The sequence below is a fragment of the Dromiciops gliroides genome, chromosome 1, assembly GCF_019393635.1.
Source record: "Dromiciops gliroides isolate mDroGli1 chromosome 1, mDroGli1.pri, whole genome shotgun sequence".
Lineage (NCBI taxonomy): Eukaryota > Metazoa > Chordata > Mammalia > Microbiotheria > Microbiotheriidae > Dromiciops > Dromiciops gliroides.
Genome location: NC_057861.1, coordinates 631,266,672 through 631,290,687, shown reverse-complemented (window position 1 = coordinate 631,290,687; position 24,016 = coordinate 631,266,672). Strand labels below are relative to the sequence as shown.

Sequence of the window (24,016 nt, the reverse complement as noted above, 5' to 3'; positions counted from 1 at the left end):
AGCTAGGGGCTGGGAGTGGCTGAACCCTGCTCCAGGTGACCCAGTCCGGGAAGGTCGCAGTGGCGCTGCCCTGCCTGGCAAGGCCGTGCTGCTTCGGAGGGAGGAGGACGCTTCCCCACGCCAGCCTCTATCTCCTTGTACCCACTGCCGCCAGTTCTCAGGGGTTCCCGGCGACCCCGCAACTACAACGACACTTCTCTGCGGCCGGTATTGGGGGGAGGGGCGAGCGGAGGGGGAGCTGGGGGCTGGAGCCCGGCAGCCGCGCCGTGATTGGCTGCGGCCGCGGGTCGGGGCGGAGGGAGCGGCGGGCGCGTGGCGAGGAGGTCAGCGGGGATTGGCTGAGGCGCGTCGATGACGAGAACGCGGTGTCAGGGCTCGGCCTCTCAGAGCGTTCCACTCCTCTTCCCTCCGGAACATGGTCTGGGGCTTTGGGCACCTTGGCCGCCGGAGCCTCGCTGTCCTGGGAGCCACCTGGTCCAGGCGCGCTGTGGGTAGGTGAACGGAGACAGCCCGGCCCGGAGAGGAGAAGCCGGGCGGCTTCCGGGGCTAGCCCTCGGCCCCGGCTTGCCTGACAGGTGCTGCAGGCTGGTGTTCCCCGCGGCTCCGCGACGGCGGACCTGTGGGACGTGCGTGCGGGGCCGGGATCGTCTTCCTCCCCCGCCGGAGGCGGAGCGCACTCCCAGCCCCTTGTCACGCACGCCCCCGGCCCCGCCTGGGGAGGCCCCGGGGATGTCATGTCTGCGTTGTCCCGTCCCGGGACCCAGCTAGGACGGGACTCCACCCCCACCCCCAGCCTCGGCATCCCGGGGGGCCGCCACCCGGGCTGAAGAGCCCAGTGTGAGGCGCTCGCTCTTCGGGATGGTGGACCGGGGAGCTCCGAGCAGCATCCCGAAAGTGGCAGGCCTCCTCCTCTGTCCTCGTTTGTCCCAGCTAGGGGTCCAAATAAAATGTCTCTATCGACCTACGAGTCGATGGCTAAGAGATCCCCAAACTCGCGTTTTGACTCGGTTACGTAATCTTCTGCTTCTTCCAGTAATGACGCTGGGCTATGGGGGAACGAGGTGGGGGACAAGGGACACGAATAGAATGGCCTAGCCAATGCTCAGTCCCCCCAACTCCCAAATGAGGTGCTGGTGAGGAGAAAGAAGCTGGGACTTTGGTCCCGTGGTAGGTAGCAAAGGTCCTGGATCACTCTGATGTAGCCCAGCTCTAGCATTGTGAAGGCCATCCTAGCATTTCCAGCCATGGAGGATTAATTGGCCCATGTCTCGAGAGTTGTGCAAGCTCCCTGACACCACTGCTGGTAATGTAGTGGTATCAAAGTGCAGAGAAGCTAGCTTCTATTGGGGTTCTTGCAAGCTGCTCAGAATGGAGTGCTTAAAAACGAGGTAGTTTTTTTCCTACAAAGTAATGCTAAAGGCTTTGGTACCCCTGCAAGGTAATAATAATGACAGATGTCACTGCTCTTATACAAGAGCAGTAAGTATTCCTAAGTATCCTACCAACAGAAGTTCTTACCTGAAGGAGTATAATATCTCGGAATTAATAAAACAGTGTGAAACACAGGGATCGATGACCAAAAAAGAAACAATGAAATGTCCTGAGGCCAAACTTTTTTTTTTTAATTAAAATAGAGCCCCTTCGAGTTCAGAGTACATAATAAAGGATTGAAGGCAGCTTGTCAGCTACGTAGAGGAGTTCTGAAGGGCTTGTATTTGACTAGAAAATGTTTATTACCAAAAGGCTAAAAAGTATTCTGGTGTTTTCAAGTCCCATTTCAGGAACTCTCCCTTTCCATATGAACTAGTATAGTAGCTGAGGTCTTCTCTGGTGTTTTTTCTTTGTGACCCAGAACTACATGGATTAGAAGACTAATTTTTTCTTCCTATTTCTGCTTCTGTAAGGGTTGCATTATAAAATTAAAGCTTAAAGCTACACCAAAACTTTTGGGACACTGTATAACATCCATATCTTTAATTGACTAGATTAGAAGTTGTTTTTTTTTTGGTGGGACAATGAGGGTTAAGTGACTTGCCCAGGGTCACACAGCTAGTGTCAAGTGTCTGAGGCTGGATTTGAACTCAGGTCCTCTTGAATCCGGGGCCAGTGCTTTATCCACTTTGACACCTAGCTGCCCCCATATCTTTAATTGACTAGAGAGATTGTATGATGTAGTGGATAAAACCTGGGCCTTGGAATCAGGAAGACTGTGGTTTCACATCCTACCTTAAATACTTCCTGGTGGAGTGAACTTGGGCAAATCACTTAATCTTTTTGGGCTTCCTTTTCTCATCTCTAAAATTAGGGGTCAGACCTAATGACCTAGGGGCTCCCTTCCAGCTTTAAGTCTTTAATCCCATACTTGTAGAAGATGGAAGTAGGTATAATCAGGACTTTTGGGTTTTTTTATATAACATTTACATTTTTAAAATTTCTATGCCTAGGCTCTCTTCCTAGTGGATTGCTATGTATAAATTTCAATAAATATTTTATATTTTGGTATATTTTTCTTGTAGGCAAGAGATTCATGGTATGTCACAATCTTGCTCCATTGATGTGTTGAACTCCCTTAATAATAGTTTTGAAATTGTTCTTTTCTCTTTGTATGCTCTGCAAGGAATTAGAGGGAAGGCCTAGGACTAGAGTTTCAATTGTGGGGCCAATTGCTACATTTCCTGGCACTGAATGACTCTCGATTTTTATATTTGGCTACAGTAGCTAGGAGTCTTTAGTAGGACTTGCAGCAGACATTGCCTTCATTCTCCGGATATTTACATTTTTCATCTTAGATAAGTGTGGCCCAAGGTTTGAAATGGGGGGAAAAAAACCCTCATTACAAAAGTTTCCAGAAGACTACTTCTTTCTCATCTTCCTCATGGATGCTTAGCAAAGGCTTTAGTATGCATATGACCTGGACATTATTACATATTCATTGGCCTAAAATCCTCTGACTGGTCTTTCTCAAGTAATGTTGAGCAGTGGTTCTCTTTGTAGAAAAATGAAGTAAGTTTTTTGATTGAGCTAGATTTGAGCTTACTTTCAAAATGGACTTGACTTTTCTTAAAATGTGGATTTTAGATGAAATAGAAAAGACCTCTGACCCAGTTGTCAAAAATGCTGTATTCCTGAGGCATAATCTTAATCCTAATGGGAAATATAAACTAACCCCCTGGGGACTGAAGGTTTGGAGTGGGGCAAGGAAGAAGTCAGGGGGAACAAGTTATTTGTGTGGTGTAAGTGAAATTTAAATGCAGAAGAGAATCTAGAGATCTTTCAAGGAAGATGGTTTAAGTCTAAGGAATCCTAGTTAGCTCTATTTAATCTTTCTTATTCTGTCCTTTCCTACCCTGAGAGTAAAGCACTTACCAGATCTAACTGAGTTATGCAGTATGAGTTATGAGTATTTGATAAATTAACAAATGGGCATGTCAGTGTTTGACAACATACTGACTTCAGAAAAAGTTAGAACATTGAACAGGGCATGATGAAGGTTAGTAGTGAGGGTTGGGCAGGGAACTATTTAACATGAGCTCAGAATTTAAAATATATTTATTTTGCTGAACATGAATCAAAGAAAAGGGAGACTTAATCATTAAAGCTCCAATTTTTTGTTTGCATGAAGAAGCACTGAAGTGACTTTTACGGAGTGCTCCCAACAAGTGAGGTCTGTGAAGATACCCAACTCTATGGTGCCTGCTTTGCAGCTCTTCTCACAGATGTCACTTTCTTGCTACCCATCATCCAAACTGAAAGTTCCCCCATAAGGCACCTGCCCTGCCAGCCTACTTTAATCCCAGGACTGACCACATATCAGTAGAACTTGAGATATTTTACATTTTAAAAATACTTGTTCCCAAAAGAATTTTGAGAATCTTTATTTTAGTTTAGATGATTCCCTCTCTCCTTATCTAAACTACCAACTACTTCAATGGTATGGTAGTAGAGATTAGAAATAACGGCTTAAATGAGCTTTAGAGATATTTTCTTGGTTTTGAGTCTCTGCTCTTCTCTAGAGTTAGCAATAACCACAGTTGAACATTATTTGAATTGTCTCACTTGTTTTCTACATTTTTTCTTTTAAACTCTGAGTTTGTGCATTTTAATACTTAGTAAGTGACATTAAATGGCAGTTTTTTCATCTAATTTGATCCTCATTCAGATGGATTATTTTTCATGTTTTCAATGATTTGGTAATAAATATAGGTCAGATGGATTCATCTCTTACATCATGACTAATATGGAAATATGTTTAACATGATTATTGTAATGTATAAGCCATATCAAATTGCTCACAGGCCTTGGGAAGGGGGAGGGAAGGGAAGGTGGGAGAAAAATTTGGAACTCAAAAAAAATCTTTACATGAAATTGGGAGGGAAAATTAAAAGTAAAATGAAATTTTAAAAAATGGCAACTAAAAAAATATATAGTTCAGGGGCAGCTAGGTGGTGCAGTAGATAGAGCACCGGCCCTGGAGTCAGGAATACCTGAGTTCAAATCTGGCCTCAGACACTTAACGCTTACTAGCTGTGTGACCCTAGGCAAGTCACTTAACCCCAATTGCCTCACCCCCCAAAAAATATATATATATGTATGTGTGTATATATATATATATGTATATATATGTATGTGTGTATATATATATGTGTGTGTGTATGTGTATATATATATAGTTCAGATAAAGATTCCTCTTCTTTACAAAAGAAACTCTTAGGGGGCAGCTAGGTGGCACAGTGGTTAAAACACACACACACACACACACACACACACGAGTGGCAGCTAGGTGGCACAGTGGATAAAGCACCGGCCCAGGATTCAGGAGGACATGAGTTCAAATCCGGCCTCAGACACTTGACAATTACTAGCTTTGTGACCCTGGGCAAGTCACTTAACCCTCATTGCCCTGCCAAAAAAACCCTAAACAAACAAACAAAAACCCTTAGAAAAACAGGTAGAAGTGGAATGTGTCAGGCCAATAAACATGTTTTCTACTTTCTTCAAGATTTATGAGGCTTTACTAGTGGGGCTTGAAGGATTTGACTTTGATCTTCTTCTCAGTTCAGTCATAATAAAGTTCTGCCATTGACCTGTTGCATTTGTATTATTTACATCTCTAAGGTTCAGCCCTTCTGGGAGCTGTTTGTCAACATACTTACTTCAGAAAGTGTCAGATAATCGAACAGGGCATCATGAAGGTTGAGTTACTGCCAGCCCTAACTGATAATTACATGTACCTGATCATTGATGAAGATACCAAGGAAGCAGCTATTGTGGACCCAGTACAACCCCAGAAGGTAATGGGAATGGCCCTCGTGTGAAGTTCCTCAGGAAGTCTTTTAGAAACAGCTTCGGCTTTGAGTCCTTTTTAACTTCATTGTATATAGCCTCTCTGGGTACAGAACTCCAGGCACATGTGGAATTTAACCACAACACCTCTCCTTTGTTATTCCTTCATCACTAAATAGTATGTCTCCAGTTCCCATATGTGGTTGATATCAAAGTACCTTTGTGATCAGTAATTTTTGTGCACATGGCTAAAATAAATGAGAATTAATCTTAGATGCCATTATAGGGCTTGAAACGTTTTATAAAAAAAGAGTATTAAGTCAGATTTTATAACTGGGTAGGGGACCAAGGAAGAAGATGAGAAAGATGTTTTGTACTTCCTCTTCTTGGTTAATCAATGAAGTCTAGAGTGTCATCTACCTCCAGGCTGGTGGTACTAGAACTGGGAAGTAATTGAGATTGTGGTCTCTTTGTTCTTCCCTGTGTTTGATTGTAGGTTGTGGAAACAGTAAAAAAGCATGGAGTGAAACTGACCACCGTTCTTACTACCCATCACCATTGGTAAGCAGACTTTCTTCTTCTTCTTTTTTAAATAAATTGTTATTGCTATCCCTTGTTTTCACATCACCCAATTTTCTTCCCTCCTAGTCCCCTCCTAAGGAGCTATCTCATATAACAACAACATTTTCTTTTTTTTTTTCTTTTTTTTTGCAGGGCAATGAGGGTTAAGGGATTTGCTCAGAGTCACACAACTAGTAAGTGTCAAGTATCTGAGGCTAGATTTGAACTCAGGTCCTCCTGAATCCAGGGCCAGTGCTTTATCCACTGCCCCTAAGGGGCAGCTAGGTGGCGCAGTGGATAAAGCACTGGCCCTGGATTCAGGGGGACCTGAGTTCAAATCCAGCCTCAGACCCTTGATACTTACTAGCTGTATGACCCTGGGCAAGTCACTTAACCCCAATTGCCTCACCAAAAAATAAATAAATAAAACAAATCCAATATTTTACCCACTGCGCCACCTAGCTGCCCCCTAACAACATTTTCTTAAAAGAAAAAGGGGAAGAAATGAAAATATCAACAAATTAGATCAATATATTGAAAAAAATCTGACAGTACCTGTAGTGTCAACACCTATGGACCTTGCATCTCTGCAAAAGAGAGTGGGGAGGGGCAGCTAGGTAGCATAGTGGATAAAGCACTGGCCCTGGATGCAGGAGGACCTGAGTTCAAATTTGACCTCAGACATTTGACATGTACTAGCTGTGTGACCCTGGGCAAGTCGCTTAACCCCAATTGCCCCCCAAAAAACCCACAAAAACAACAACAAAAAAGAGAGAGTGGGAAACAGTATTCTCACATCTCTTCTTTAGGACCAAGCTCATTCTCTCTAACTTTGCAACATTCATTTATTATTATTTTATGGTTATTCTTTTCATTTATATTGTTGTAGTCACTGTGTATTGTTTTCTGAGTTCTGCTCATTTCACTCTGCATCAGTTTGTGTTAATTCTTTGCTTCTCTGTGTTCAATGTATTTATCCTTTCTTAGAGAATAGTAATATTCTATTTGCCATAATTTGTTTAGCAGTTCCCCAATTGATGAACATCCATGATGTTTCTAGTTCTTTGCTACCACAAGTAGTGCTGCTATAAATATGTTTGTGCATATGAGGGCTTTCTTTTTCTTTTTTCTTTTCTTTTTTTTTTTAAGTGAGGCAATTGGGGTTAAGTGACTTGCCCAGGGTCACACAGCTAGTAAGTGTTATGTGTCTGAGGACAGACTTGAACTCAGGTACTCCTGAGTCCAGGGCCGATGCTCTATCCACTGCACCACCTAGCCGCCCCGAGGGCTTTCTTTTTATCAATGACACTCTTGGAGTATATGCCTAGAATCATTATTAAATCAAGGGATATGGACATTTTAGCACTTTATTTACATAATCCCAAATTATTTTCCCAAACAGTTTTTATTAATTCATAGCTCTAGCAACAATGCATTAGTGTGGTTTTCTGCAGTCCCACTAAACTGTTCTCATTTTTTGTCCTCTTTAAGCAAACATTTCTATAAACATTTTCTTTTTTTCCACGTAAACAGAGCTCTAGTGAGACTTGGAAAAAGCTATAACTCAGTTCATGTTCATGTTGATATTCCTTCAAGATGTTGAGCACATTTTAAACTAGGAAAGCACAAGTTCTTCAAAGAGTCTTGTAGCAGGCATCAAAGCAAGAATTTAATAGAATCTAAATAAATACCTTTCAATACAATTCAACAAGCATTTATTAAGCATGGGCTATGGGCAAGACAAAGATAGGAGATAGTATATTCTGCTGAATGAAGGAAAATAGAGAAAAATGTATGCATTTAAGTAAATACAAGCGAATTTGTGAGAGGGAGAGAGCACTAAGAAGTAGGAGGAATCAGGAAAGATTGTAGAAAGGATGTAGCACCTGAGCTCAGCCCTGACTCTAGCCAAGGCTTTAAAGCAACAGAAGTGAGAATAGAATCCATTGCAGGCCTGCACAAAGGCACAAAAAGGAAAATGGAGTGGTTAAGTTCGGGACTGCTGCTGATTTGCCTGGAACGTAAAGTTGTGAGGGAGAATAACAGGAAATAATTCTGGAAAAGCATTTTGGAACAAAATTGTGGACGTCTTTAAGTGCCAAGCTGAGTTTGTATTTTATCCTAAAGGCACTAGGAAGCCACGGAAGTTTTGTTGGGTTTTTGTTTGGGTTTTTGTTTGTTTTGGGGTTTTTTTGGTGAGGCAATTGGGGTTAAGTGACTTGCCCAGGGTCACACAGCTAGTAAGTGTCCAGGGTCTGAGGCCAGATTTGAACTCAGGTCCTCCTGAATCCAGGGCTGGTACTCTATCCACTGTGCCACCTAGCTGCCTCCATGGAAGATTTTTGAACAAAATAATACCATGATCAGATCTTTGCTTTATGAAGATTATCTTGGCAATTGTGTAGGTGATAGATTTGAGTAAGAAGGGACTTTGAACCAGAAGTCCAATTAGGAAGCTATCTCAATAGTCCAGGTGAAAGGTAATTAAGATCTGAAAGAAAGTGGTGACTTCGCAAAGGAAAACAAGGCAATAGATGTAAGAGGTGTTGTGGAGGTAGAATTGACAAGACTTGTCAACTGATTATTTGTGAAGGGTGCTGAAGTGAGAAGAGTCTGGGATGACGAAGGTTTTGAAACTGCCTTCCAGCCAAGGTGAGTGGAAGGATGATGATACCCTTAACAGAAATAGAGAAATTTGGAGGAGGGATGAGTTTAGGAGGAAAGATAATGAGTTCCGTTTTGGACATATTAATTTTAAGATGCTGATGGAATATCCAGCTAGTTGTGTGCAGGTATAAAATAGGTGATGTGGGGATGGGAGTTTGGGAGAGAGTTCACAGTCAGAGGAAGCAAAAGCTCTCTAAAGTGACTCACTGAGGGGAAACTGCATTCCTGAAGTAGTTGGTATAGTCTCCACTTTACATATAAGAAGGTAAATGAAAATGGCAACCCATCTACAGAGAAAGAACTGATAGTATCTGAAAAAAGATGGAAACACATTTTTAAAAAATTTTGTTTCCCTCTTTGACAATTCCTCAATCTAAAGTTTGGTTTGTTTTTTTTTTTACTGTTTTCTCTCACAACCTAGCTAATGTGAGAATGTTTTCCATGTATAACTTATTTTGAAATGCTTGAGTTCCAGTGGGTGGGGGGTGGGAATGAAGGAGGAAGAGAAGTTGGAACACAGAGTTTAAAAAAATTGATGTTAAAAATTTGTTTTTACATATATTTTGGAAAATACAATTCTATTCAATAAAAAAAGAAGGTAAATGACATACTTAAAGTCACAAGAATCTGATAATGCTCCAGTTTCAGCCATAGGCCTATTGCCTCCCAATACAGTTCTCAATACTCATGCTCCTACATGAGGTCTCAACTTTTCAGTTCTGCTTAATTGGATTCCTTATGTAATTGAGTGTGTGGTGATGAGCCCGATATGAGCACAGAAAGCTTCTCCTGGTGTTTCTTAGGAGAATCATTGCCTAATGCAGAGGGAGAGGGAGTTCAGGCTCGGGCCCCCACAAAGGTCTGAGGTGAGACAACAGATCTGAAGAAAATGCTTCTTTGCTGGCTTGAGCCTTCTTTTTCTGTGGAGGCAATCTTTGATAGCCTCTTCTCAGATCATTGTTAGCTTAGGTAATGGAATTTTTTCTTAAATTCCATAAAGAAATTAGCTAAACATTTTTAAGCATTTGTAAAAAAATTTTGGATGTCAAGTGACTGAGCAAAATGTTTGGAGATCTTCCTTTGATCAGCAAAAAGTGAACAGATTGGGGCAGCTAGGTGGCGCAGTAGACAGAGCACTGACCCTGGATTCAGGAGGACCTGAGTTCAAATCCAGCCTCAGACTCTTGATACTTACTAGCTGTGTGACCCTGGGCAAGTCACTTAACCCCAATTGCCTCACCAAAAAAAAAAGAACAGATCTAAACATAACTGAATTTTTGTTTTGTGGAAGCTGTCTGCCAAAGGCCTTTTCCTTAGATCTTGTAAAAACTTTAGGGGTTCTTAAAATGAAAACTAAGAAAAAAGGGTTATTTCTTTGGTTAGAACAGAGAGTTTCTTTGACTTGCTAGCAGATTGCCAACTTTGGAACAAATTCCCTAGGTTTTCTTTTCCAGTTACCAAGCCATAGTACAGCTACCTTCTTGTCCCTTTAAAAAAATGTCCTTGAATCTTGTCACTGCAAGATCATACTGCTGTAACATGGCCTCAATTGGATTCCATTGTCCTTGTACCAGAAACATCACTCTTTTGGCTTATTTTTCTTTTCATTAAAATAAGAACTTCAATCCCTACTTCAGGGGAATATGATAAGGATTAGCTAATATTTGTAAAATGATAAGCATAATGATTGATTTAAACAAACCTGTAACTGAACCGTAAACCTGAAACCATCTAGGCCAGTCAGTCCCCTTCTCTTAATCCCTCAGACTACCAAAGAGCAATGATTAATTCATAAAGACTTTTAGGAAAGCCAGGCAGGCAGGGAACACACATTTCTTAAGCTCTTAGTATGTCAGCTCCTGTGCTAAATGTCGGGGGTACATATAGAAGCAAATAATGACCACAAAAAGTCCTTTCCCTCAAAGAGGTTACATTCTAATGGAGCTAGGCGTGGGGAGAGAGAGCACATAAAAGGGAGCTGAAAAATAGGGACGGAGGTGGGGAAAGGGACTTGGGCAGGTAGTTACCTTCTATAAGAAATAAATTGGGGGCAACTAGGTAGTGAAGTGGTTAAAGCACTAGCCCTGGATTCAGGAGGACCTGAGTTCAAATCCAGGCTCAGACACTTGACACTTACTAGCTGTGTGACCCTGGACAAGTCATTTAACCCTCATTGCCCCACAAAAAACCAAACAAACAAACAAAAAACAAAAACAAAACAAAAGTTCCAAAAAAAAGAAAGAAAGAAATTGCATAATTTCTCTATCTGTACCAGGGTTTAGCAGCTTGCACTGTCAAGATTTTCCCTCTGCCAAATATATGGCTTCCTTCCTGTGACTGAAATCCATTTCTTTCTGCTGTTCCCCTTAGGTCACTGTGCTCCTTTTAGTAGTCCTTTCTGTTCTTGGATATAGTTGTGCCTTTCTCTAGCCTTCTCTATTCCATATTAAATTACCCTCACTTCATAGACCATGTTTTCTTTTTTCTTTTTTAATTAATTAATTTATTTATTTATTTTTCCATTACATGTAAAGATAGTTCTCAACTTTTGTTATACAAGTTTTCCAATTTCAGATTTTTGTCCCTCCCTCCTCCCTCCCCCAGACAGCAGGCAATCTGATATAGGTTTTATATAGGTTTATAGGTGTATATATATATATATATATATATATATATATATACACACATTAATCCTATTTCTGCATTAGTCACGTTATAAGAGAAAAATCAGAGCAATGATGAAAAACCTCAAAATAGAAAAAACAACAGCACCAAAAACAAAAGAAATAGTATGGTTCATTCAGCATCTATACTCCACAGTTTTGTTTTTTTTTTCCTTGGATTTGGAGATCCTCTTCTATCATGAGTTCCCTGGAACTCTTCTGTACCATTGCATTGGTGAGAAGAATATAGTCCATCACAGTCGATCAACACTCAATGTTGATGATACTCTGTACAATGTTCTTCTGGTTCTGCTCATCTCACTCATCATCAGCCCATACAAGACCCTCCAGGTTTCTCTGAACTCCTCCTGGTCATCGTTTCTTACAGCACAATAGTATTCCATTGTATTCATATACCACAACTTGTCCAGCCATTCCCCAATTGATGGGCATCCCCTCAACTTCCAATTCCTTGCCACCACATAAAGAGCAGCTATAAATATTTTTGTACATGTGGGTCCCTTTCCCCTTTCCATGATTTCTTTGGGAAAAAGACCCCAAAGTGGTATTGCTGGGTCAAAGGGTATGGACAGCTCTATCACCCTTTGGACATTATTCCAAATTGCTCTCCAGAATGGTTGGATCAGTTCACAGCTCCACCAACAATGCATTAGTGTTCCAATTTTCCCACAGCTTCTCCAACGTTTATTATTTTCCTTTTTTGTCATTTTAGCCAATCTGAGAGGTGTCAGGTGGTACCTCAGAGTTGTTTTAATTTGCATCTCTCTAATCAATAGTGATTTAGAGCATTTTTTCATAAGGCCATGTTTTCTAACCTTTAAGTGCTTTCTGGTGTTCTTGGGATCCTTGTCACAAAATTGGACTCCAGTTAGTGGCTGACCAATTCCAAATTTAGTGCTGAACTAGCCTAGTTACTTTTGTATGTCACACATGCCAGGATCAAATGGTATTTTAAGTAATTACTGTGGCCTCCCAGATCTTCCTTAGTTGTAATTCTCCGCCTCATTTCTCTGAGGTGAGCTTTTCTCCCCCCAAGTATACACTGCATTGAACTAATTCACAGTGAGGTCTCTTTTGATTTCTAGCCGTGCCCTACTGAATATGAGGAAAGAACAGTGTCACCTCCAGGCCTCTGTACTGCGGTTTTCTCTAAAGTTGTTTTGGTTTGGTTTGTAAGAAAAGTGCTCTCTACTTTAGCCTTGTAAATGAGTTAGTGGGAAGAAATTAAAGCATTGAATTCCAGGAGCAAGAGGAGAGAAAGGTTTCCCTGTGATTTGAAAGTGTAAAATTCATAATTTTTTTTTTTTTTTGGTGAGGCAATTGGGGTTAAGTGACTTGCGCAGGGTCACACAGCTAGTAAGTGTCAAGTGTCTGAGGCTGGATTTGAACCACCTAGCTGCCCCTAAAATTCATAATTAAGAACCATTCTTTAGGTATTATCTTAGAGATTCTCACAGGAGTGGTTGGCACAGGGCTTAGAATCACAGCGTCTTACTTCTATTCCATGTTGTTTCAGATTCATTATTAACCCCCAGGCAGGTCCCTAAAACCTTTTTGCTAATCTTTTTACTTCTCTGAAATGGAGTCCAGACTAAATCCCTCTCTAAAACTTTTCGTGACCATTTATTAAAAGGCACTAGAGAGGGGGCAGTTAGGTGGCATAGTGGATAAAGCACTGGCCCTGGATTCAGGAGGACCTAAGTTCAAATCCAGCCCCAGACACTTGACACTTACTAGCTGTGTGACCCTGGGCAAGTCACTTAACCCTCATTGCCCTGCAAAAAAAAAAAAAAAAAAGGCACTAGAGAATTGTAGACTTCTTTGCAACTGTGTTTACCTGCTCAGAAGATAACCCTGAAGCAGTGGGACACGCTTACAGCCATGAGGGCCTACTAGAAGATGGGCATTATTACCTTGATGCTGGTAGTTCCAAGGTAATTCTTTCCATTTGTGCTGAGGAACAAATGGATAAGAAACATATTGCTTTCTGCATTTGGAATGCATGTACGCTGGGCTCACTGAGTTTTAATTCTAAAACAAAGTGATCATTAGGTTAAATGCAAAGAAGATTTAAATAAGGCTTAAAAAGCAAACAGCATTCCCTTTTTACAGTAGCAGATGGCTCTGGATCTCCTATTTTTGCTTTCCAGGGACCATGCTGGAGGCAATGAGAAGCTTGTAAAGATGGAACGCGGGTTGAAAGTATATGGGGGAGATGATCGAGTTGGAGCCCTCACTCAAAAAGTGTCACATCTTACTACACTACAGGTAAAAAGACACACATGGAAAGGGTTTTAAATGTGGTCTTACTTTGAGTGTGGGGCAGTTTAGTGGCTCAGTAGATAGAGCACTCTCCCTGGAGTTAAGAGGACCTGAGTTCAAATCTCACCTCAGACACTAGCTGTGTGACCCAGGGAAAGTCACTTAACTCCAATTGCCTTAAACATCTGGGGCCATCTCCAGTCATCTGATGTAGGTATCTTGCCACTGGACCCAGATGGCTCTGGAGAAGAGAGTGAGGTTGGTGACCTTGCACAGCCCTCCCTCACTTAAATCCAATTCAGTGCAAGTAATGACATTACCTTGATATCATGGTCCTCTTCGAGAAACCAAGGACAAACAACAATAACTTTGAGTGGAGATCAGTGTATAGTGACTGTGTGAGGAAAGTTGACCAGAAGCAGCCCAGCTAAAATGCCAGAGTCCAGACTGGCATAAAAAGCCACTGGATTCTCTCACACTTGTTCCACCAATATAAATTTTCCCTAGGAAAAGGCCCAACACATGACAGGAAAGTGCTCTTCTGTGTGTTTGAAGATGGCTGTTTGTTCTTGGCAGGTTATTAGAGGGCTTCCATGCTGAAGTCTGCAACTGAGGACTTTGGAATTAACTGCCTTCTCTGCCCTGGAACAGGTTAACAGCCAGAGAACTTGTACCCAGGCTGCCTAAAACTGGCCATATGTGACTGAACTTTTCATTCTTATCCCTGGCACTGCAGGTTTTTTTTCTTGATCAGAAGTGTTTGAGATCAATTGGGTTATGTTTGGTTTGTTTTCAAACTTAAGTTGGCCAGAGTTCAGATCAACAAAAAGACTATGTAACTGGGAGTGGAGATCAAGCCCATCGTCTCTGGATGACTGGTTCAGCCTAGACGTGATTTAGCAATAAAAGAACAGAATTGGTACTTTTGTTTGAGAGCAGGCCACTGTCTGTGTTCTAGAACAGGGCCTGCTGTCGTAAGAACAAAGTTTAAGACTGATTTCTATGGTTACTTGAAAAATAGGAGTCTGGGTAACATGTAATATAAACAACTTAAAGTTGGCAGCCCCTGGCCAAAAACATTTATCCTTCCTCCTATGGGCTATATAGGCACCTTGTTGCGTGTGGAGGGGTGGGGTGGGTATCTGAGCAGAGATCCATGTAGACCCAGAGAGACTCATGTGAGGGTTTAGGCTTTGTCCACATGGACTTATTTTGGCAAACCACTTTTGCTTGCTTTATTCAAGGTAGGATCTCTCACTGTCAAATGCCTTTCGACACCATGTCACACTTCTGGACATATCTGTTATTTTGTGAGTAAGCCCAACAGTTCAGAGCCACCTGCTGTTTTTACCGGTAAGTACAATGATGTATATGTGCCTGTTGCTGTCCCCTGGGTGTGTACCTCATTGGCACATGTGTACATTTGAAGACCTCCAAGACTTCCAGCTGCTTAGGAGATACCCAAGCTAGTTCTTGTCAGTTACTAAAAACAAAACAAGCAAATTTTTTTAAAAACAGATTTTTTTAGGGGGCAGCTAGGTGGCACAGTAGATGAAGCACCGGCCCTGGATTCAGGAGGACCGGAGTTCAAATGTGACATCAGACCCTTGACACTTACTAGTTGTGTGACTTTGGGCAAGTCAATTAACCCTCATTGCCCCACAAAAAAAAAAAACAAAAAACAGATTTTTTTCATGCCTAATGTCCTACCAGGCTAGAAAGCAATGCCCCTCATAGTAAGAGTGTATAGTCAGTCAGCCTCATGAAACTGAAGATTACCTGCAAACCAGTGGGGGCACTGGGCAAAGACAAATGCCCAATTTTTAGGAAAGGAAATTCTATACCTCTTTACTTCTGTCAATGTTTAGCAGCTTTCCCTGGAGAAAATAAGAAAAGGAAAAAATGCCACATGTTAGAGAATAGCAGGATGTCTTTGGGACCGTGCCTATCTCTTTTTCTTCCCTATGAAGAGGTCATGGGAGATAATAAGAGCATCCAAGGATCTAGAGTGGAAAAGACCTCTTAGAAACAGGCCTTTAATCCAAGACCAAGTGAGGTTAAGTTTTGCACAAGGTCACATAGGTAGGAAGCAGATCCAGGATTCTCATCCAGACCTTGAGCTCCAAATTCAGGCCTTTCCAATATAACATTGTCTTTCAGGTCAGAGAACATCTGAACCTAGCCAGGCCAGCACTAGGGCCAGTAGGAGCCACACGCCAGAAGTGTTAGGAAAGAATAGCTGTCACTTTGCTTAGGGTCAGAAGACCAAGGAAAGAAAACATTTTTATGTGATTTAGTGGGTATGTTCCCGTTGACCTTCATTTGGTTTTGATGTTCTGAATCATAAGCAGAAACTATTAAGACAGTGTAAAAGAAAGGAGTTCAGCTGTGTGAGAGACAGCCCTGCAGAGAAATTCCCTGGTTTGTTGAGCTTTCTTCACTGCATGATATAGCAGGAAAGGGAAGGGAATAATATAGCACCTACTATGTGCCAAGCACTTGTCTAATATTATCCCATCTATAAATATTATCCCATTTAATCCTCACAACAGCCCTATAAGAGAAGTGCTGCTATTTATCCCCATTTTACAGTTAAGGAAAACGGAGGTGGACAGAGGTGAAGTGACTTACCCAAGGTCACACAGTTAGTATGTACAGAATACATTTGGTTTCTGAAAATGATAGGCACATGAGATCACCCTGAAGAGTATATAATTGCTAGCTGTATCAAGGAATCTGTTCTTTTTAAGTTCTAGAACTCAGCAAACCGTAAGAAAGGTAGTTTCCATATGAAACAAGGGGCTGTCATAGAGCCAGGCCTAATCTGGGTTGTTGTCAGTGGGGGATCATTAGTAACATGAACCTCTCTGAGGTCTGTGACCTCCCCTGGTTTGCCTTCCTGATAACTCTCCTGCTATTTCTGGAGACTCATCTGGATCCTCTGCTACCTCAACCAAGTGGATTTAGAGGGAAAGTGCTAAAGTCTCTTGCAAAGCAACATAAACATTCCTTGTAAAACTACCCCCAGTGTCTTGTATTTTGTCTTTTTCTCTCTCAGGAAGAGGTTTTGCCAAAGACTTTTTCATATGGATCTGCAGAATCAAATGATGGTGGGAGGAGTCAATTCTGGGATGTCTTCTTTGATTGTCCTGTTGGTTCCCTAGATTACTGTGGATCTTCCCCATCAGAATGGCAGTCCTGGCAGGTCCATGGGCAATAAAACCTCTGTGAACCCTGCTTCTCCTTTAGGAACAGAGATCACGTTATTATCTCAATAATGACTGTGACTTCCTATGAAAGAGGAAAAGCCATACCTACCCCCCAAATCTTGACTTTACGGAAGGGACTGAATTTTCTTATGACAGGAACCTTATGTCCTGAGATCTGGACATCTAAGCTGTGTGCCTTTTGTGAACTGATTACCTTGGTCAGGTTAAAGGAAAGTGTTAATGAAGCTAAGGTCGTGACTTTAGTCTCATGGAGGTAACGAACTTCATGTTGTCCCTGACCCGTAACCCATTCCAGCCACTATGTACATTCATGCCTTCTGAAGCAGGGACTGGCAGAATTTTGTGGTCTAACCAAATCCTCACCTTATGCCCACTACAAAGAAAACAATTCTAAGCACATCCTCTTTCAAGAGCGGTCCAGTCATGTAGTGTTCACATGTTGGCAGACAGCTTTGCTTTTTATACTTTACATTTGCCCTGGATTCATCGCAGGCAATATATAATTATAATGACCAAGCTTGGCCCGAGAGGGGAGATGAGCAAACTCCTTCCTCCTCCTTCCTTTCCTTGGAAAAGTGAGGGCCTAGGGGAATAGAACATTGCTATGGTCTCCACATTGTCACCGTCACACAGTTTTACATAACTATTTTTCTTTATCATACGGATAAAAGGCAGCTTTGTGCAGTAGATGAGAGCTGGCCCTGGAGCTAGAAAAACCCAGGCTCAAGCCCCTTATCTGAGACATACATACTGGCTATTTGACCCTGGGAAGTCACCTATTTGCTCAGTGTTCTATGCCAGGGCTTCTTAAACTTCTTCTACTCGAGACCCCTTTTTGCCTGAGAAATTTTTACTCAACCTCAGGTAGATCATTATATCAAATAGGTATATAAATCAAACATTACTGCAAATTTTTCACCACCCCGACATTCAGTCACTTGATCCCATATGGGTCGACCACAGTTAAAGAAGCTTTGTTCTAGGCAATTCTCTAAGACTTGAAGTTTCAGAGAATGTGCTGACTAGTATCTCCGTTTGGGAGTTTTTATACTAATGAAATCACAGGTCCTACTCCTACTGTGGCGGGGGGGGGGGGGGGGGGGGGGGGGGGGGGGGGGGGGGGGGGGCGGTATTTAAGTGGGAGGCAGCATATGCAGAAATGACTATGGAATACAAACAAAAAATATCAATAAAACTTTCATTTAAAAAGCATGAAAATAAACAATAAAAATGAATAATGTCATAGCCCACAGGGTCCCAGTTGCTGACCTGACTTAGTGCTCATGCATGTGTCTTAGGCTCTACTTTGGTCTCACTGAACAAGATTTTTTCTTCCAGGTGATACCTTATTTGTAGCTGGTTGTGGGAAGTTTTATGAAGGAACAGCAGATGAAATGTACAAAGCCCTGCTTGAAATTTTGGGCCGTCTTCCCCCAGAAACAGTATGTTATACTTTCTTTTCCTAAGGATGTTAGTTGTGCTAAGGGCAGTATTTTTTAAAGCAAGTTGGAATGATTGTCTGTTGGCTCTGGGAAAGAGCTTGCTTACACAGCTTAGTCACCCTTGCCTGGAACCCATAGAATAAGGAGGAATAACATCATCCCTTTGCAAATTCTCAGAAACACATCCCTTTCCTTATTTCTCTGGCTTGGTTTTCTTCTTTTTAGAGTCTAGCTATTCCCTCTTTAGCTTAGTCTTTCTAGTTTCTGCTGGAGCCACTTTGTCCCCAAGCATATGTATCCTATGCACCAGATGTGGTCACCCCAGTGAGCGGCAGAAGGGTACCTAATCACCTGTAAGCATTTCTTGACAGGTTTTTTCCTCATCTCTGGTCCTTCCCAAGCTAAAACCATAAGCCTTGTAGTCCCTTAAAGGCTTGTGGAGTATTTTCCATTACACATAAGCCTACCAGCCAGCTCCTGTTATATCCCTGTAAGGCCTAGAGATAAAGTCAGGCAGGATATCCCCTTACATAAGGGAAAGAGTGAATTAGTGGAGAACTTTGAATGTTTTCATTTAGGAGAGTTTGGAAAGAGAAATTAATTCTTCCCTTTGCACAAGCCCAGTTCTTAGAAATAGCATATTTTGGGGCAGCTAGATGGCACAGTGGATAGAGGACCAGCCCAGGAGTCAGGAGTACCTGAGTTCAAATCCGGCCTCAGACACTTAACACTTACTAGCTGTGTGACCCTGGGCAAGTCACTTAACCCCAATTGCCTCACTTAAAAAAAAAAAAAAAGAAGAAATAGCATATTTTGGTTTTTTTCCAGAAAGTATACTGTGGTCATGAGTACACCATCAATAACCTCAAGTTTGCACGTCATGTTGAACCAAACAATGTTGCTATTCAAGAAAAATTGGCCTGGGCTAAGGTGAGTGAGAGAGGTTTGGGAGAGGAATGGGAGCTTTAATGTTCTCTCATCTTGAAACTGATTGAAAAATCCGAAATCCAAAATTCTTTTGAATTGCGCTATATTTCTTTTGAAGACAAAATATGGCATTGGAGAACCAACTGTACCATCTACTATTGCTGAGGAGTTTACTTACAACCCATTCATGAGAGTGAGGTAAGCGTGATTACATTTACTTTTCTGTATGTGTCTTAAGGAGGCATGATGAGGACAATTCAAAGTAAAAAAAGGAGCTCACTTTCAAAGGGAGGAATAAAGGAGTCCGAACATGAGAAAGTCTCATTTGTTTAAGCCATCTGAAGTTCAGAGAAGGTTCTGGCTCCATAAAGCCTTTTTGGTCCATCTGGGTCTGAAGTCTGGCCTTTCTTTATTCTTATTTGTTCATTTTACTCCCAAAATGAACAGTTTCTGTAGTATCCCTGCAAACAGGAGCATTTTATGTGTATGAAAAGAAAGGCAAATTCTCAGTGATTGTGTATCCAAAAGAGATGTGATGTGGCCACTTGCTTATCACTACAGTGACATTGAATTAGCAAGGTCTGGCCAGCCAAAAATGCTTTGGCACTTTCTCTTAGAGTTGGAGAAACATTTTTTATCTCTTGGTGCTTTTGCCAACTTGTAGAGCCCTTCTGTATTGCCTAGTAGCCTCTCTAAGGAGGCCAAAGTGCTCTTGCTCTTGCCAAAGTGCAAGAGAAGTAAGTCAGCCCCTTCTGTTCCACTCCAGCCAGTATTGGGGTTTGGGTTTACTACTACACCCCCCACACCCCCCACACACCCCTCTCCACTTCTCCAAACACCTGGAAGTTGGGTCAGCAACCAGTAGACCTTGAATAAGATGCAGTGCTTGAGAAGTGATCAGACCTAGGGCTCATTTGACCAAACTACTAGGTAGGATGGAGGCTCCTGCAACTTCAAAACTTGGGAATGAAAGGTGATTACAGGAATGTGTTGTACTTTAGGCACTTGTAACATTGCTTATGGAAAAAATATGGATGATGAAAACTCTCAACCTCAGACCCACATCATGGAAGAATAAAGAAATCAGCTTTCAGGTGTTTGAAATTTAGTCTAAAAACATGTTACTGAAATAGTCTCTTCATTTACTTGGGTTTGGAAAGTTGATAAAGGAATTGGCAAGGTAACTAAACTGACCAAAATTGAGTTGGCCCTGTTTATCCATCTCACTTTCCTCTATTTTGCAATAAAGAAAAGCAAAATGGACCATTGAATGACCTGATTTTATCTTCAAGAATATCAGTAAATTCCAAGTGGAATGTCTTCATCTGTACCTCCTTTGTTAGCCTGGTTGGTGAGAAAGCACTCTAAGACAAGAGAGCTTCCACAAGCCTGCTCCTCCTTCTTGGAGTCTCTGGTTGCTTTCTGTCTCCTCTCCTTTGGGTCTAGGGTGGGGGCAGTACTGAGGATGGTAAGCCAGTGCGCCCATTGTCCATATGCTGCACTCTGTCGCTCTGCTTCGGCCCTGACAGGGAGAAGACAGTGCAACAGCATGCTGGGGAGACTGACCCTGTGACGACCATGAGAGCCATCCGAAAGGAGAAAGATAATTTCAAGGTGCCCAAAGACTGAAGATCCCTGCGGGAAGTCTCACAATGCACATTTCTCCTGCTAGACCTTTTTAGAGTATGGGTATTCTGATGTTTTAAGTAATTAATTTCTCTTTTAATTGTGGGAGAATCATCCTTGTTTGCAGTTTGTATTTTAGTTTAAAATTGTCTTTAAAAGCCCTTTGTTTCTTTTGCCAAACATTCTGTGGCATATTTATAAGATAAAAAATTTAAAGGATATTTATTCATACAATTTTTGCTTTCAGATTCTGTAAATGATCAGTTATGATTCTGCAAGCATGATTTCCTAAGGGCTTAAGGGGAGAGGAAATGCTATAATGTGGTCAATCCTATGCTTTTGTGAAATACACTTATCCTGGAAACTGACCCCAACAAAAGGCCCCCGGCTTTGTCTGCAGCCCAGCTAGCTTTTTGAGCTCTTTTCAACTCCTAAGTTCATATTTGCTCTGAACAAGTCTGGCCAAACCCCAGGGAGACACTTGGGCATAGTTCCAAAGGGAGGGAGAAGAGGGGTCTGGTCAGTATTCCAATTTGGACCTGTTTCTTTCATTGCTCCTCTACAAAAGAAGTCTTTCTCATTGCTTCAAGTTGGCTCAGAATTTAAAATGGGATCTCCTTTCCCAATTCTTCACTTAGACCCCTCTTTACCTTCAAGATAACTTCTAAGGCCAGAGGCTGGTATTTGGAGTTAATGTTTTACTGAATTGTATGCCATTGCTTTCCATGGCTCATATGAGTAGTAACATAAAACTGTTGAGGTCATGTCCTCTTTAAGGTTGGCATCCCATCCCAACCTGAATAGGACTTGGAGGGAGTGGAAAAAAACCTTTGAGAGAGTTATCTTGGCTTGAGAGATTTAAAGATTCAAAAGCTTGAAAACATCCTTAAACACTTAACATTGTATATAGAAATTCAGTTTTCAGATATTAAAGACTTTTTAACTCCACCGAAGCCAAGCAGCCTAGACGTATGCTTTGCTGTTTGCTTTGTTTGTTGACTTGACATTAATTGCCTATTTAGGAAGGGGCCTCTGTCTCTAAGCAGATGCTCACAAGTGTCTTCTGTCTATCTAACATTGTGCTATCATTATTAAACATTAAGTGGCCTCACCTCTTGCTATGTGATAACCTGAAGTCCCAAGGAAAACTTAAGTCCCTTTGATATATTAAGCCAGCATGTACTCTGAGTGGCAACAGAAACCATTCTGAAGAGCATTTGACAAAAATTATGCCCTGACTGTCCCCTGATTAGACAGAAATGTGTCTGGGAAGATGAGAAAGGGTTAACCGGCAGAGTGGCAAGGAATGTTTTGGAAAGGAAAGCCCATTCTTATCCAGTCCATGTAATCCATGCTTGCTCCTTCTTGGCTCCTGAGCTACCTGTATCCTCTATGGTTTCGACTGTCACCACTAAAACTGGTTTCCTCCAGTTGTCAAATAAGCAGTATTGTATGGTGTTTTTCCAGTGATGGTGATTCATCGTTTTATTAGACATGTTCACAGGTTTGCCTGGGAAGCTTTTATCAAAGGGAACTTGAAATTTCTTTGCTCTATATAGATGTAACTGCCATATGCAATGGATGCTCAAAGAGTAAGCCTTCTCCAACTTTGCTTATTGCATTTAACCCCTAGAGTTTCAGTGTCTCTTCTAATAACATTTGACCCAAGATATTGGTATAGCGTGGTTCCTTTTGGGCACATTAATTCAGAGAGTAGGTTTTGAGTGCTGGCAGCAATTTCATTAACATTTCCATTTTTTCCTGTTTCTAAGTGGGAGGGAAGGGGGTAGTTCAAGGGCCCTCAAACACAGCATGGTTATAAAGTAATGAGACTAATTTCTAGAAGTTATCATGGAAATTGTCTTATTTCTTTATAGCCACACTTGCATTTTTCCCTCAGAAAGACAAACTGTTCATAGCTGAGGCCTGGAAGGCTGTGCTTTAGACTGCACTGTTGCTGAGTGAGCCTTCCAGTAACAAAGAAACCTGAGCAGTGGGCACTTAAGTGTGGCTATTTGGGGGGGGGATATTAGTAGGTTATGTTTTTTGTTTGTTTGTTTTTTATGAAAAAATGATTGGGAGCCCAGGGAGAATTAGTTTGGCTAATTAGTTGGTTTAATCAGACTTTTTTCTCTTTGCCTTGCCTTTGAGTGAGGACATGAGCCTGTTTCTGTCCTGGTCCCCTTTTGTCTCATCATCCTCCGTTAAAATTTGACTCCTAGATTGGTGGTGACTGAACAGGGCAGGAGCAGAGGGCTTCCTTTGCTCCCTTTTCAGAAGTGAGCATAAAGAGGAAGGTGAGAAAGACTCTGATCTAAAGCTATATAAGGTTCGCAGAGAAGTCAGGTCTCATTTGGGCATCTAGAATCACAGAAACAGTTACAGTTGCCAAGTCTTACTTTTAGATAAAGGGACTTTTCTCCCTTTTTCTCCCTTTATCATTTTTCTCACATCCTCCCATGGGAAAGGCCTTGAATGTCACACAGCTCTGAGAAAATTCTACCACTTGTGAATTGTTGCTATCTTCCTACCTTCTGATGTGCTTTCATGCCTAAGATAGAATAAGAACATGATTAACTATAACTTGCTGCCCACCCATTCTCCAGCAGGACATTTCTGTCCTCAGCCAATCTCCATTGTGGTTACTGTTACCCTTCAGTAGAAGCTCGGGTTTAACCCTTCCTGAGCACTGACAGAATGCCCCCAGACCCTGTACAAATAGCCTCAGACACATTCCCTGAGCAGGGATCAGCCTGCAGGGGTTGCTCACGTCCTATTCAGAAGACAGGCTGGGACTCCTGGGAAATCCAGTCGCTTCACGCTGGGCTTTTCTAGAGGGACTGAAGTAGGACAATGATGCCCACCAGCTGATTGGTGAGGAGAAGAGATCCTCTGGGACTCCAGCAGCTCTGGTTCCACCTCAGAGACTGAGTTTTTAGTTACAAAGTTTCGTTTCTACATTTGAATTTGGGGGGTTGAATCTTTTTTTAAAAACAATTTTGGGTTCAATTTTGTGAAAAATAGGCAGCCGTTGGCTTGCCCCTTTCATGCTATGCAAGGTGATGAAGCTGGCATGTAAGCCCAGTGGCAGCTGTGAATCAGGGAGCCTATGAGGGGGTGTGTATCCATTCTCCTGTTGAGGGGAGAATTCCTGCTGCTCCCTATTGGAGGGAAAGATGGAACCTGTGTCTGTTCTGCACTTTGAGCTCCTCAAAGAGAAGCACTGTCGAGTATTATTCTTGTTTCTGAATTAATTTGATCTTCTGTGATAAGTGTTGAGTAGGCATAGCTTGTAATAGTTTCGCTAATAAACCCTTCATTGTTGAAAACAGAA

At 41.9% G+C, this 24,016-nt stretch overlaps 1 protein-coding gene across 2 annotated transcripts; it reads left to right on the top strand.

The window, feature by feature from the left end:
- The first annotated feature begins 78 nt into the window (after positions 1–78).
- HAGH (hydroxyacylglutathione hydrolase) lies at positions 79–24,016 on the top strand. 2 transcript variants are annotated; one of them, XM_043977476.1, is made up of 9 exons: positions 79–207; positions 5,116–5,291; positions 5,780–5,844; positions 13,346–13,463; positions 14,702–14,810; positions 18,026–18,129; positions 18,958–19,059; positions 19,175–19,254; positions 20,586–24,016. In XM_043977476.1, exons 2-9 carry the CDS (start codon positions 5,187–5,189, stop codon positions 20,683–20,685), a joined length of 783 nt encoding a protein of 260 aa, XP_043833411.1. In that variant the 5' UTR covers positions 79–207; positions 5,116–5,186; the 3' UTR covers positions 20,686–24,016. The 2 variants fall into 2 exon arrangements, with proteins under 2 accessions (XP_043833411.1, XP_043833409.1); XM_043977474.1 differs by lacking the exon at positions 79–207 and adding an exon at positions 335–491.